Here is a 15,875-nt window from a genome sequence, read left to right on the forward strand (position 1 = left end):
AAGAGTACATGACACAGAAAAGGTAAAAAAAATTCCTGGTTTAAATGAAACTTAGATGTCCATAATGGACGTTTCCATCATGGTCCCTTTTCTCTCCACAGAATCTTGACTTGTAGTATTTAGACCTACTTCAGCCAAACCAGCTACTATAGTTATCTTTTCCACATTGCAACTTTCCATGTAGCAGTTTCAATATATTGTGGTTCAACATAAGAATTTAAATGGGAATTTTTTAAAGACTTTTGCAGAAGTTGCAAATGACACATAAAGATCAAATAGTACAGAAAAAAAGTTTAGAATTCAGAAATGCATAATATAGTATAGAATTGTATAATATCAACATATTTTATTTTTTAATGATTCAGAATTATTCTCTAATATAAAAGGAATGCCAAAAAAATTTGTATGGATTTTCCAGATTGCAGGAATACCGCAACCCCTCATGATATGGAAGGGATAACTGTACACAATTGTACTTACCAATTCTACAATTGTAGATGTCCCATTTGGAATTCTGATCATAAAAATTATATGTGGGCTTTTATAGCAATTTAAGCTTTGTAAAACACTTCCCTCACAACAATCCTGTTACCTTAATGTGAAATCAGTCTGGAAATATAGGGGCCAGAGTGGGGTAGCTTCTAACATCAAACTTGATTTTGCTTTATTACTCTACAGGCTAATCTGAGTCAGTGAAGCTTTTTGAGAAGAGTAAGTCCATAAGAACTGAATTTTAGGACTATCATGACAATCCTCATCTTGCATCCTCAGGTAAGGACCTGAGATTTTGAGAAGCTGTATAATGTGCTCGTGTTCACATAGTTACTGGGAGTCTGGGGCAGTATTCCAACTCAGGCTCCTGATTTTTATCACCTATTCCAATATACCAATCTGCCTTCTCTCAAATAGTATCAGAGGTTGTTTGGAGTTAGAAAAAACTTTCAAAGGCTTTGAGTCTACCCATCTCTCTTAGAGAAATGGAAACTGAATAACTTCCCAGGGCCACGTAGATAAGTAAGCAGCATAGCATAACTCAAATTTGTAGCAGAATTTGAACCTAAGACCGCTGACACAAACTTCATATTGAATTCTGCTCTTTCCTTTTTAGGGGAAAGAAGGAATGAACAGAGCTGAGAGAAAAAGAGTCTAGACCTCATAAGGAACTCCTAGTGTGGAAACTTCCTGACATTGATTGGTACCTCATAACTTTGAACAAATAAACTACATAGTCCTCTACCAAAATAATAAATTAATTTGAACCTCACACAATAAGCCAAAAGTATTTGCTACTCTCCTTGATGTTTCCCTTATTACCTAAAAGGACCAAACCTCAGATTCACTGGAACAACGGTTTTTTCTTCCCACTTCTAACAGCAGGTATGGTAAATGATCTAAGACTGGGACTAGAGACTGGTCCTATTTCTGTTTAAGGTCATTTTTTAGGTTGGAGTAGAGAAAAGATATAACAGAGGTAAGGAGAAGAGCAGGGACCTCAGAGAAAGTTGGCCACGCAAGATTATCAAATGGATGACAGCTGAGTCTTTCTTTCTAAAATCCCGATTGAATGAATATACAGTTGTCCCCTTTGGGCCCTGCTTCAGATGCTTGTGGGCATTCATGTTGCCATAGACAAGAAAAAGTATGAGGTCCATGATGGACCCCATATCACTATACCATTATTCAGATAAATAGATACGCTCTCAGGGACCCTGAAATGTTAAGTGATTTTCAAAGATCACACAGTCAGCATGTCAGAAGCAGGACATAGCACCCAGGATCAAAATTCTGAGACACTCTATCCCCTATTACAAGTGCCTCTCTAAACTTCCAACCCCAAATGAATTGGGATTGGAAAAACAAAGTCAGAGCTCTGTTCCCAATACTCAAAAAATCAATATAACTAGACCCGACCACCTGAGTCACCCCCAAAGTTCACAAGGGTCCCACAAAGCTCACCAATTGCTTGACTCTCTGCTGGCTTTCTGGCTCTGCTAATGAGACCCCCTCCAGCAGGATATCGACGTCATCCTGAGGTCTAGCCAAAGGCACTGCCTGGAAATGGCCAGAAGAATTTGACCCTTCCTGCAGAGCAGGCTGGTCTTTTAACCAGTCTGTCCTGTCCATGTCCAGCCTGAACCTGGAAAGTTCTGACCAGATCCTAAAGGCAACATGAGATCATCCTTTTGGGATTAGAGAAAGTGAAGAAAACCTCATCCTCTCCTAGTTTTCATCCATTACTGTTTGTGTGACCTCCAATGAGACACATTTCTTCTTTGGATATCATATTCCCCACCTCCCCGGAATAGGATGTCCTACTCTTTCTCCCAGATCAAGTAGGAGGAGGCATAAGTGCTTTGAGATCCTGAAAAGTACTTTGGGTCCTGAGAGACCATTCTTGCTATCCAGGCCACTGTTTCCCATTTTAGCTGTTTTTTTCTTGTCCCCGCCCCCTAACCTGTATTAAATAGGATTCTGTCCTCTCCTAAGTGCCCTTCAGCAAACAATAGAGAATTTGGAGGATGATTCACTTGCCATTTCAAAGCTTTGGGACCCTGGTTGAAGGAGATCGATCATTCAGACAGCAAATGGAAAGGTCAATTAATAGTGACAGCTACCATTTATGTAGCATTTTAAGGCTTGCAAAGTGCTTTATATATGTTAATTTATCTGATCCTCACAACAAGCCTTAGAGGTAGGTATTATTATTATTATTAATTTTACAGATGAATAAACTGAGGCTACAGAAGTTACCTGCTTGAAGTCACATTGATAGTAACTGTCTGAATCAGAACTCAAGTTCAGGTCACTCTGATTATGGTCCCATATTCTATCCAAGACATAGCTAGACTTGCTCACTTTCCAATCCTTGCCTTCCACCACAACTTCTTTTTCCCCCTCACTCCACATCCCTTCCTGAATCAGATCTCCCCTCATTCAGGACCACTACCCTACTTCCCCAGAGTACAGGTCCAGTCCTAATCAAACACCCAGGGAGTGAAGAGCTGGGTTAAGCATCTATTTTATCTTCACCCAGCTTGATCACCATGGGGTTAATGATATGCCAAGTCTAACTCGGTAAGAAGATGAGAGTAAACAGAGTTGGACTTTTTCTTTGGGGAGCCTGCAACATCCCCTCCCTTTAGCTTCCATCAGGTCCCCAAAGATTTTGGTCCTAACTATGTCCCTTTCTTGCCCCTCAGCTCCCGTGGGGCATGGAAGCAGGGGAAACCCTCAAGCTTTTAAAAAGGGCTAGAATCTGATATGGGGCTTCAGGCCCTGCTCCAGCCCCCTCAAGCTACCCCTTAACCTCTCTAGCTCCTTCCCTATCACTATCTCGTACCCTTCACGTTTGCCTAGCCCTAGCCCCATACAACTGGACCTGCCCCACAGGCTCCTGAATCTGCGGGGGAGCTGGTATCATTGTTCCTGGGAGATCGGCTCCTACCTGGAGCTGCGACTGAGGATAGGATGGGGCACAGGGCGAATGCCCCTCGGGGCACTTGTGCCAAAGATGCCTGGGCAACTGCAGGGAGCCAGGCCACTGGTGCTGAAGGAAGCGTCCAAGGCAGCGGGCTCAGCCCCGGAGAGTGGCTACCACGGCAACCAGAGGGATTTACTGGGTTATACCACTCAGCTGGGGGTGAGGGGGGGAGGGAGGAGGAAGAAGGACAGAGGCCTGACTGGTACAATTCAGCTCCGCTACTGGAAGGCTGGGAATGAGCAACTTCTAACCATGGCTGAACTGGGAGAATCTAGGCTGGAGGATGTCTGGGATTTCTCCCCACCTGGTGTAAAGCTAGCCGCAGAGGGGTTCATTAGAGCAAATAATCTTGGAGTAACTAGGAATGGGAAGATGGAAAAAGAAGATCTAGCTGGAATTATAAGGTTGGACCACATAGAAGCAGGGAAGATATCAGAGAATGAAAACCAGAGTCCTTTGAGGATATTGGAGGTGGCCTGGGGGAAAGGGGGACAGGAGGGAGTGAACAGGGTATTGTTGCATTGGAGCATGTACTCTGTCCTGTTTTGTAATCCTCCTCCATTTCCTTAAGGGAGCTGATGTCATCTCTTCTTGCCTCCAAAGTGGGAGGCTGGCAGGATCCCAGGGCTCTCCCCTTCTTCCACCTGGTCTTCTTACCTGAGGAGATTATTGACATCCCACCCCAGGATCCGCCTCCTGCTCAGGGTTCTCACCTCCCCAGGGGCCCCAGGGGCAGGGGGCAGCACAGCAGTGTCCACGGGGCTGGGAGATCCTGTCAGGGGGACCGCCTGCAGATTTCTCAGGGCGATCTGCCGCTGCAGCCTCAGAACTTCCTGCTGGGACTCCCGCAGAAGACGGTCAAAGTCCCACACATTCAGCCACTTTGGGCCCTCCTGTCACACAGAATCCAGGTACCATCAGCAGAGTGAGCAGACCAAGTCTCAGGCCTGCCCACCCCTCACCCTCCAAACCTTCATTTCTCATGAATTCTACTCCAGTTGCCAGACACCACAGTCCATTGTCTCACTTATCCCCATACCCTAAGACTCTGCCTTCCTTTAGGCATCTCAATTCAACTGACACTCCCCAGTCTCAGGAAGGATTCTCACAGCTGAGAGCCCCACTCTGATTTTCACAAGCCATATAAGACAGGAAAGCTTGGCAGGTGATCCAGAATTCTGCCCAATGAGGGGAAGGAGTGTTCTTAAGTTCACATCTACATATAGCTTCCTCCACATCCATATATGTAAATATAGTCACATATATATATATGCATATATGTGTATTTATCCATGCTTTTGTATGTGTATAAATGTATAGCTATAATTTTGTCCTAATTATATACATGTATTTGCATGTACATTCTGTTTTTAGCTACATTGGCAACATTCATATATAGGCATCTGCAAAATACACATATGCATGAATTTATACTCATGTATCCAGAAAATTTAATGCTTATCAACCCCCCAGGAGCGAGGCTCATTATTCCCTCATGGTTCAAGGCCCTCCTTTTCTCCCCTTCCACTTGGATTGTTGCTGGGAGAACCCCCTCCCCAGCATTCTCCATCTTCTACCAACCTTTGCATCTCATTAGCATCTCATCAGCATCCTAATTATAAAATAGACCCTAAGCAGAGTTAAGGGAAAGAGAGGACATTTCTTAGTGGGAACATGACAGTAAAAGGCTGAAGAGCCAGTCAGGGGAGTAGGGTCTATTCTGTGCTCATCCCACCCATGCCCACTATACCTTGCCCTCAGAGCTGAGTCGTGCTTGAAGCTCCTGACACTTTCTCTGCAGGTGAGCAATTTGCTTGTCCTTGGCCAAGAGGGCACTAGCTGTCTCACTGAGGTCACGGGCTCGTTGGCTGGCCAGGGCCTTCCTGGCCAGCTCCAGGCTGGCACCTGAACGGGGCATGGGAGCATTCACCTGTGCAGGAGCAAGGCATATGGCCAAGAATTTTCATGTTAGAATCTGGCTCCTTCTCTCCCTTGCCCTGGGGCTTGCCACCCCCAAGCCCCAAATAAGAGAAAAGGTAGAGGCAATATGAGAATGCTGCCCCACGGGCTCCCCCAGAATGAATTCTTATTGTTGTGTGTTGTGTGTGGAATTCCCAGAAGGATAATACTCAAATTCCATGTTAAGGATGAGAATTTCCCCACATGCTAAGCAGGATCAAAAGAGTTAATGAAGCAATAACTGAGCTTGAGAACAGCTGGGAAGCTAGAACAGCTAAAATAGGACTGCCACACTGATGGGCACCCCATTACACAAATACACACACATATTCAGGAGGAGTACTCAGCAGGCCTCGGCATCAGAACCAACTCACATGAGAATCTGGGCACCCTACTTCCAAGTCTTGTATGGGGGAAGAGATTCTCTTTGATCCCTTAGGCCATCCTCCATGCCCCCAGCCCCCTGACACTACAGTATCACTGTTCAGTTTTGTTACTTCTCATTATCTGGGTTTCTCTAGTATCCCCCAGTCCTAATGCCTGTATTTTTCTATTAGTCCTCCAATCTCCAGGGTTAAGACCACTCCTATGCCCAGCTCCCCAGCCATCCACTGTCTTATTCCTCCAGCCACTTGCCCTCACCATGAGTAGGTTGGCCTCCTGAAGCTTGTGAGCCCTCTCTTCTAGACGTTTGGCAATGACTGCCAGTTCTGCATTCTTCCTCTTCAATCTCCTCACCTTCTCCTCTGTCTCAGGGAAGCTGCTCTTTCGCTGGGAATAGATCCAAGATTGAATAGAATGGAGAGGTCTCTGACCATCCAGACTTGCCAACTGACTCCTATACTAATCCCCTAGTTTCCCACCTCCAGCTCCAAGGCTCTGTGGGAGTTAGAGTCAACAGCTCACTCTCTCTGGGCCTTAAAAGAAGGAAGAAACAACTGTCTCAAAAGGGAGACATCCCTCCAAAAGATGGGGACTAAAAAGTTCTATTCTAAAAAGCCTATTCTTGATTTCCCACCACCACTACTCCCTGCCACCCATTCCCCCCTCAAAGCCTTTTCCTTCCTCCCCAGTGCTGCCCCATGCTCAGGTTCCTCCAACCTCTCACCAGCTGTTGGTTCTCTTCCTTCAAGATGGCACATTGTCGCTGCATTTCACCCAGAGCCCTCAGCAGCTCCATATTAGGCCTCACCCCACAATCTGAATCCAACCAGGTCTGACAGAGGGAGAGGAGAAGGCATGCAAGCCTCAGAGAGAGCCCCTCCCTTAGCAGCCAGGTTGTTCCCCATTCCAAACACCACCACCACCTTTTACTTGTGGAATAAGAGTTTTTAACCTTGTTGTGAATGGATAGGGGGGGGGGGTGTCTGTGAAATAGGATGAAGGGAATGCATTTCTATTTTTACTAATCTCCAATAAAATTTAGCATTTCCTTCAATTCTTTCAAAACATGATTCTGAAGAGCCCTTAAGTTTTAGCAGACTGCCAAGAGGGTCCATGATACAAAAATGGTTAAGAACTCCTCACGTGGAGTTAGAGAAATAGGGGGCAGGAGTGGGTCCTTCTCCCCAAGAATCCTGACCTCTCAGGAGAATTCAAGAGAGGAGCACATGTGAAAAGAAAGAGGTTAGTTACTCTATCCTCCTGGTCCAGTACTGGCCCCTTCTGTTCCCGGGTCCTTCCTTCCATTATTATCTCATGCTCACTTCCACCTTCCTGGGAAGGCCAAAAATGTGAGAATTGGGGTGGGCATGGGGAATCCAACCTCTATTTTTTTCATGGCTCTCTCACACACTGCTAGTATTTGACAAACTCCAGCCCTTCCTCCCAACCTCCTGATGCCCCCAGTCCCAGACTCCGTGGCTTTCTCTGCCTTCTATTAGATCTACCTCCATACCCTACTGCTTCCTATACTTCATCACACACACACACACACACACACACACACACACACACACACACACCCCACAAGACCAACTCCATGTAAGCTTCCCTCCCCATTTCTTCTTCCTCCCTCCAAAAGCAAAGCACCCCTAAAGAGAAGAAGGCAGGAAGTGTAGGGAATGTGAGGGTTGCAAAGAAAGAATGAGGCAGAGACAGTGTCAGTCAGGGAAAGGGTCAAACCCAAAGAGACAGGCTGACATCAAGAAAGGCAGCGATGGACAGATAGCGTCACCTCGTCAGGCACAGAGCTAGACTGACAGAGTCCCAGAGAGATAGGGCCTAAGGCAGAGAAGGAATGACAGATGCAGAACCAGGTTCCCGTTCAAGGAAGGAGAAGGAGAAGGAGACGCAGCGGGGCTGCAGCTCTGGCTAATGCCATGTGCTGAGACTGAATGGGCATCAGTTAGGGGTCCCAAACCTTCACCCTCTCTACCCGCTATGAGTCCCTCTAATCCCAGACCCTCCAAATGAGCTTCTTACCTGAGGGGAGTTCTCAGAATCCCAACACTGTAGCATCCTCCTGATGGATCCAGGACTCTCTGAGAGCTGGGTGGCACTCAGGAGGCTGTTTGTTTTGGGCGACACAGCCCCTTCCCCTCCAGATGGAGCATCCTCCATCTGTCCAGGGCTCCCAGATTCCCCAGGCTCTAGGTTCTCCCCAGGGTCCAGCTCTTCAGCATCCAAAGCCACCAGGACATCACCCCACATTGGAGCTGTGCTCCCTGGCACACCCCCTGGGCTCGGGGCCCAGTCAGGCCAGGTAGGCAATGCCTGTGGTTCCATTGCTCCTTGCTTCCCTTTCTCCCTTGATGGGGAGGCGGGGCTCAGATCATCTGTGGCGCTGAAGCATCCCAGGGCCAAAAACCAGGGGCATCACCTCCCCAAACGAGGACACAGCATAGGGTCATATTGGGCCAGAATCACTTCTCCGGTCAGCCTTCCGGCTCACTCCATCCAAGGTCGGCAGCAAGAGAGCTTTCCTGCCTACAAAGACAAGCCGAGCTGCTAGCACCGATGCTGGGGTTTGCGCGTGAGTGTGCGCCAGTTGCCGTGTGTGAGCAAGAGAGGGTGTCCCTGTGGGGGCAATGTGAGGAGGCCAGAGTCAGTTTTAACTAAATGAAAGCATAGATCTCTGTGTGCAGATAAGTGACAGGAGATGTTGGGGGGGAGTATGTGGGAGGGGGTGTCTTTGTGTGTGTGTATGTGTGTGTGTGTGTGCATCTGTCTTGTTGGTATGGATTAGTAGGTGGATGTCGCTATCATTAATTGTATTTGTTATGTGTCAGTGTCTCTGCATGACAGTGTTCATGTATCCCCTTCCATGTATGTAGTTCAGTGTCTTTGGCTCTAGCTGGTCATCCATCTGAATAAGCTTCCATCCCTTCTCCATAGCACAGACCAGGCTCTGTTTTGGGTTGGGGGCGGGGGTGTCGCTGGTTGCCTGCCCGGCCCCCTTCACTCTCCCAGTCTGTCTCGGCTCTGCTCTTCTGGGTCCTAAGGAGGCCTGGGACGATGTGCCGCCTTCCTCATAGTCTCTCGCTTAGAAGTCAATGGTTCAGCTCTAAGAAATCTTGGGTTTCCCAACAGCTTCCTGTGCCCCAAGGCTCTTGGTATGGAAGAGGGTCCAAGCATTGGGGTGTGCATGGAGATAGGGGATAAAGAATGCTCCCCCCTCCCCCGCCCTTCTCCCCTCCTCACAAGTCAGCCAATGGAAAGCCAGCTGCTGGTTTCCATGGTGATGGCGCTGCAATGGTAGGCAGGATAGATGGGCAGGATCGGGGGTTGGGGGACTGGGCAGTCCATTCCTCCTGGGATGCGCTGCCTAGGACACATATAACATACATTCACAATGCTGCTTCCAGAGCACACAGAAGGAGAAGGATGAGATGGCATGAGGAAGGAATTGGAATGTGACCACATACCTATTCCTTCTCTCCTCCCTCCTAGCAGAGAGGTCTGAGAGACAGCAGCAAGATGGAAAGAGATAAAGAAGGCTATAGAGAATGAGGGAAGAAGCAAGGAAATGAGGAGAGACAGAGAAAGCAAGAGAAGAGAGAGGGCAGGAGAGACAGAGAAACAGACAGAGAGAGATGGAAAGAGATAAAGAAGGCTGGAGAAAATGAGGGAGGAAACAAGGAAATGGGGAGAGACAGAGAAAGCCAGAGAAGAGAGAGGGTAGGAGAGACAGAGAAACAGACAGAGAGAGATGGAAAGAGATAAAGAAGGCTGGAGAAAATGAGGGAGGAAACAAGGAAATGGGGAGAGACAGAGAAAGCCAGAGAAGAGAGAGGGTAGGAGAGACAGAGAAACAGACAGAGAGAGATGGAAAGAGATAAAGAAGGCTGGAGAAAATGAGGGAGGAAACAAGGAAATGGGGAGAGACAGAGAAAGCCAGAGAAGAGAGAGGGTAGGAGAGACAGAGAAACAGACAGAGAGAGATGGAAAGGGATAAAGAAGGCTGGAGAAAATGAGGGAGGAAACAAGGAAATGGGGAGAGACAGAGAAAGCAAGAGAAGAGAGAGGGCAAGAGAGACAGAGAAACAGAGACACAGAAAGAGAGAGAGAGAGATGAGAGGAGGGATGGAGAAATGAAAAGGCAGACAAAGAGGCTGAGAAACTATCAGAGAAAAGGAAATAGAAATAGAGAGATAGAGAGAGGGAGAAAGAGTCACCCAGGAAGCTTCACAGCTCCCTGTGTCTGTGCCCCTCTCCTAGATCCCTTACATTTCTTGGAGAAAGCCCACATGCTCCTCAGTTCATGCCCTTTTCACCTCCTACTCCAGGAAGTCTCCCCTCTTATTTGTTCTCCATCTTTCTCAGGGTAGAAGTCCCGGTAGGTCAGGGACCCGGGAATATATTTCTTCCCATATGTGGAATGAGGAGCATATCACTTGTAGTGATCTGGCAGGAGAGTAGGCGAGTACCTAGCCAGGGCTGCAGGGTTCAGAGCAGCAGGGGGTCCTTGGGGGTCTAGAAGAGTATCCCCTATAATGGGGACAACCCTGTGCCCTGGGTCTCCTCTTCTCCTCCCTTTTCAAGCGCCTCCTGTGGCATTCAGAGGCACAGACAATGACCAGCTGGGGGGAGCCTTTCAGAATGAGTGATTCTGACCAACTAATGTCAGGGTCCCTGGGAAAGAGGGTCTGCGTGTGTGAGAACATCAGCATGTGTGTTAACAGGGCACTGGATATGCGTCAGCATAGGTATCCATGTGCATTAAAGGGCCAGTGGACACATGTGTCATTATATGTATCCATGGTTATCAACAAGGCACTGGATACATGGATCAGCATATGTATCCATGTGTGTTAAAGGGCCAGTGGATACATGTGTCAAAACATGTATCTATGTGTATCAACAGAGCCCTGGCTACATGAATCATCATATGTATCCATGTGTGTTAAAGGGCCAGTGGACACATGTGTCAGCATATTATTCGTGTGTGTCAATGGTTATCTGTGTATGGGTCAATGTGTACATGTGTGTCCGTGTATATGCAGAAATGTCCTGGTACAGCACAGAGCAGGGGCTTCCCCCTCTAATTTCTTCATTTGTATAATAAAGGGAATGAGGGAGGACCAGATGCTCTCTGAGGCCTCTCTCTCTTAACCCCAGAGTTTCATTTCTGAACATGAGCTTCCAGTATTTTATTATTTCCTTTGGGGATCTGCCATGAAAGCTAGGGGCTGGAGGTGGGGGGAGGGCAGAGAAGGTAGAAAGGGAACTAGCAACCCCTAGCGGGGGTGGATGCTTTCACTTGCCATTGTAGCCCTAGACCCTGGGTGGTCAGGTATTGGGTAAGGCGTTGGGGGGAAGTGATGTGCTAGCATGCAGGAAGACATAGACCTTTTGAATTCTAGGCCTTGTCCCTTTCCCGCTCTTCTGCTTGCCCTACTGTCCTGAGCTTTTCACTTGTACCTAGCCAGTATAGACTCTGTCCTTGCAAGGGGCTGGCTCAGGCCAGGGTCCCCTAGCTCCCTCCCCAACCCCACTCAGTGATCACCACTCTCTTTAGAGTCGGCAGAGAGAAAGTGAGGTACTGCTGGGCATCCATGGTGTCAACTGCCCTCATCTCTGCCCTTCCTTCTAGGTCCCAGCCCCAATATAATCAAAGACCCTAAAATGTCCTCTATGCATGTTGCTTCCACTTCTCTGGACTACCCCCCTTTCCCCAATCCCCAACCATTCAACCACTTATCATTGAACTACCAGTAAAAAAATTCTCAGATGACAAGGAAAAGGGAAATCAGCTCTTTATTAGTTGCAAGTCATTGACACAATCATTGATTCCTTCCCCACCCCCCTCATCCCTTCTTCCTTCTTGATTCTTGAGGCTTCTGACTCCATTGGGCCTCAGATCCAGGAGAATTACATTTCCGAGTTTCTGGCAATTGTCTCCAAATTTCAGATCTGTCCCATCCTCCCAGCTCTTATTCCTCTCCCCCCACAATGCTGTTAAAGGGATCACAAAGTACTGCCAGAGGTAAAAGGAAAGGACTCCTAAAATTTAGGGGCTCTCTTCTGCCCCCCAAGGAGTTATTATTCAGTTGACAGCAAAAGCAGGGGCTGAGTTTCTTATTCAACCCTTAGTAGATGTTGCCATTGGGGAACCAGGTTGGAGCACAGAATGGTCTAGGGACAGTGGTGGTCATTGGGGAAGCAGTTTACCTGATCCTTGGTGCCACTAGGGCTAAGAGTCCAGAAGACGGATGGTGAAGGTGACGGATGGCGTGTCTCCGAAGCCCACAGTACACTCATCCATAAAGTAGGAAACACTACACCCTACATTGCTGTTAGTAGTGCTTTCTACTTTATGGGTGACTGCACTGTCTGTCTGTCTGTGTTTGTCCAGATGGTGGGTCTGCCCACTTCCTCCTTCTGCCACCTGCTTTGAGAGAGATCCCACCACTACCCCAACCCTTTTTTTCCCTCTTCCAATTAGACCTTCCTATTTCCAGTCTCCCTACCCTACCTCCAGATTTCTGGGACTCCCCCTGAAGTAAAGCAGGGACAGTGAGGGGACCCGCCCTGAACCTCATGGGCGGTGACTCAGCATGGCGCTCATCCTCCCCTCCTCTCAACCTCACCCGCCACTTCCTCTTTGGGCACATCTCTTGTCCTCCAAAGCAACCCCCACCCCTAACAGCCTCAGCCATTTTCTGGCAGAAACAGGTGTGGACAGTGGATCCTATAACAATATACCCCAATCTCAACAAATTTCCACCCCATTTCTGTAGTTCTTACTGACTTGTCCCTTTCCCCAAGAACATTCCCCTTCCACCTATCCTCCCTTAATCAGTATGAAGGGTACAGCCTTCTCTTCAAGGCCTCCTCCTCAACCAGACCTCCCTGTCTGGCTCTATAGTTCAAATCCCAATCCAAAGGAAGCGCATTGTCCCTTATCCCCTGTGGCTCCCCCATGGGCCCTCCCACTAATGGTGAATCCTGGGTGTCAGGGTGGTGGCCATCTTGGGTGGAGATGGTAATGGAGGGGTCTGTCCCATGAGGGACCATGTACCCTTCTGCTGTTTCCAATTCCCATCTCAAAGCCTTTTTCTGGCACCAGGTCCTGGGCCTCAGTGGGTCTCTTCGATAAAAGGTCTCTGTCACCTCTTTCTGCTGAAAAGGGCTGAGGAATTTTCCCATCCTTGTCCAAAGCAGTAAAAAAGCAAAAGCTCTGGACACAAGGGATAACTCCTCCTCTAATCTTTTCTTCCTCCCCCAAAAGTTAGAGCCAGAATTCAAAACTGCAGGTCTTAGTGTGAAATCTTTTTTCCCAGGCCCCCTTTCTCTGGAGCCAAGACTGCCCACCTTTTCTTTTCTTCTTGCCAGCCTGACTTGCACCCTCTCTCGGCCCTAACTTCTAGCACCTCCAGGTGCTACACTCTATCATCTCTCCCCCCTTACTCCTCCTTCCCCAGATCTTTCCTTCTCTCCTCAAGGCCTGTCCCTGTCATCTCTTCCCAATGTTTGAGAGATAGGGAGAAGGAAGAGAAGGGGCTATATGTTGACACTTACCGGGTAGTACTACCATGATGGAGTGGGTTAGGAGTCCGCTGGTGTGCTCCAAGCGCTGAAATGGGGTCCTCTACTAAGCGGGCACAGCTTATAACCCTACGTGATACCACGTGGGGCTGACCACAGAGTGATCAAACACCCCACAGGGCTACTGGCTCCACCCCCGCTTCAGTCCACTCCACCCCTCAACCAAGCAGGCGGCCCCAGGAGATTAGAGAACTCTTCCCCCACCCCCACCCTAGTCCCAGGGTTGGCAAGACAGACTGACAGGAAACCAGTAGCAATGCTTGGTCCTAGAGAGAACAAGGAAAGAGAGGGGGAGGGTAGCAAAGGATGCAACATATTCTGGGTAGATGGCATCAAAAGACCCCAGACTGCTGGACCCTGCTCCTTCCCTTCATGGGATCTGGCCAGCACCCAGGGACTTAGTTTTTTCTCTGTATTGCATATATATATATATATATATATATATATATATATATATATATATAGCTGGAGAAAGGGTACCAGAAGGCACATGTTCTCATGGTGGAATGAATCCTAGAGTGGGATAGAAATCTTGGCCCCCAGTAAGAGAAGATGCCTCTCTTACACAGGCTTCTCCAGCCTTGATACCAGAGAGATCTCTCACTTCTCCAGGCCAGTTGACAATCAGAGCCAAGGTTTGACTGAGTAGCCAGAAGTCTAATTCTAGGTCTGCCAGGCAACCTTAAGCAAAGGATTCAGCACTCTGGGTTTCGGTGTCTCCCAGCAATCATACTGGTGCCTGAGGTGGGTGGGGGAAAGAAAGGACAGATTACCCCATTTCGAGGGAATAGGGAAGAAGAGAGCCAGATGAGTCAAATTATAGTTGGAATAGGACCAGGATAGGTCCTGAGCAGGAAGGGTGACTGGAAGCTCTTGGGAAAGTGTGAGGTACAGATCAAGAGTCTCTAATTTTGTAACTTCTGGGGGATCAATCCCTTTTGACTAGATCTGGAACCAGAGGAATCTTAGCTTAGGAACATCTCCTACCCAAAGCACCCCTTCCCAAGCCAGTCCAGTGTACATCTTTTCCCCTTTAGGAGGAATGATCCAAGTTGTTGCTGAAAGAGGATGAGGGTCGGCATAGATATCTGAGACAGGTGTGGGGTAGAAGACTGGGCTTAAAAATAGCACCATTTTCCCTGTGGACAGCACATGGTTGAATTTGTTACCTCCTTTCCTTCCCTATAGCTCCCAGTTCTAACTGGCCTTCTAAGGGGTCTATAAGGCAAATGTAGTAAAGATGAAGTGCTTAAAGGGGAAAGTGGGCAAGAGGGAAGGTAGGTGAAGGTTTGGGGTCACTAAAGTGAGAAGACTCCCCATTCCCCATCCCCAAGAAAGCAGAGAGGAAGAGACTCCTGAGTGAGCTCAGGGGAGCAGCAGGTGGAGGAGGGGCAAAACTGCGGATGTGGGCACCAAGTTGGAGGGCCCGCCCACCTGTTCACTCCACCCCCTTCTCTCAAGGAAGGGGTGGGGGGTGGGGAAGAGTACAGGAGGCAGGAAACAGCCCCAGTGCAGGGCCCCCCAAAGCGTGGGGAGAGCAGGAAGGGGGAAGGAGATGGGGATCTTAGCTGAGCAAGGGACCCAGCCACCATGCTGACAAAGGCTACCTGGACTATCCCAGGTGTCTCAAAACACTTAAGTTTAAGATGTGGGCATCTGTGGAATTGGGAGGAATCAATCCTGGGGAGATCTTCAAGAAAAAGTAGGAGTCCCTAAGGATCCAGAGAAATGGGGGAGCCCTAGAAAGATCAAGTGCTACTTTGCACAAGGGTCCATAGGGCCACGCTTTGGGTTGCCAGCTCCACAGAGCCTCTCCACCTCAGCTGTCAGCTTCATAGTCCCCACTTCCTTTTCCTGAGAGGTTTCTCATTCACACATATAGCTGAGAGAATCGACCAGCTCGATGACCCTACCCCACAGTCACTATATCTATGGCATCACCCCTTTCCTGAGGCCTAAGGTGAAAGAACAAGACAGCAGGATAGAGAAGAAGAGGAATTAAGACATGGAAGGATCACAGAATCACAGATTTAGATCTAAAGGTGACCTTGGACATCACTGAGGTCAATCTCGTTTTATAGATGAGGAAATTGAGGCTCTAGAAAGGTCAAATTATTTTCCCCATATTACATAGCTCTAGTAAGTATCTGAAGCAGTATTTGAACCAACTCTTCCTGACTCCACCATTCCATCTAGCCATCTCTTAATTGGACAGAGGTCAGCTCCGGTCTTGCAAGCCAAGGGAAAGGATGATGGTGAGAAAGAAGAAAAAAAAATGTAAGGCTAGTAGATCACGAATGAAAATCAGATATGCAGAAAAAGGGCAAAGCTCCTTTAAGAGACCCCCTCTCCAAAGTTCTCACTCCCTACTCCAGATCCTGGGTGGAGGGGAAGTGGCTGCAAGGAGTGATAAGGGGGGATAAGAGTATCATGTTTGCACAGTAAC

At 48.1% G+C, this 15,875-nt stretch overlaps 1 protein-coding gene across 1 annotated transcript in view; it reads right to left on the bottom strand.

Moving 5' to 3' along the window:
- TSPOAP1 (TSPO associated protein 1) overlaps window positions 1–9,042 on the bottom strand; it is a 36,402-nt gene extending 27,360 nt beyond the window's left edge. The window contains 6 exon segments of the mRNA XM_074261896.1: window positions 1,957–2,052; window positions 4,195–4,374; window positions 5,232–5,411; window positions 6,083–6,211; window positions 6,549–6,656; window positions 7,865–9,042. Coding sequence (XP_074117997.1) covers window positions 1,957–2,052; window positions 4,195–4,374; window positions 5,232–5,411; window positions 6,083–6,211; window positions 6,549–6,656; window positions 7,865–8,167 — 996 coding nt within the window. The 5' untranslated portion in view covers window positions 8,168–9,042.
- Window positions 9,043–15,875: the final 6,833 nt, after the last annotated feature.

Source organism: Sminthopsis crassicaudata, chromosome 4, assembly GCF_048593235.1.
Source record: "Sminthopsis crassicaudata isolate SCR6 chromosome 4, ASM4859323v1, whole genome shotgun sequence".
NCBI lineage: Eukaryota > Metazoa > Chordata > Mammalia > Dasyuromorphia > Dasyuridae > Sminthopsis > Sminthopsis crassicaudata.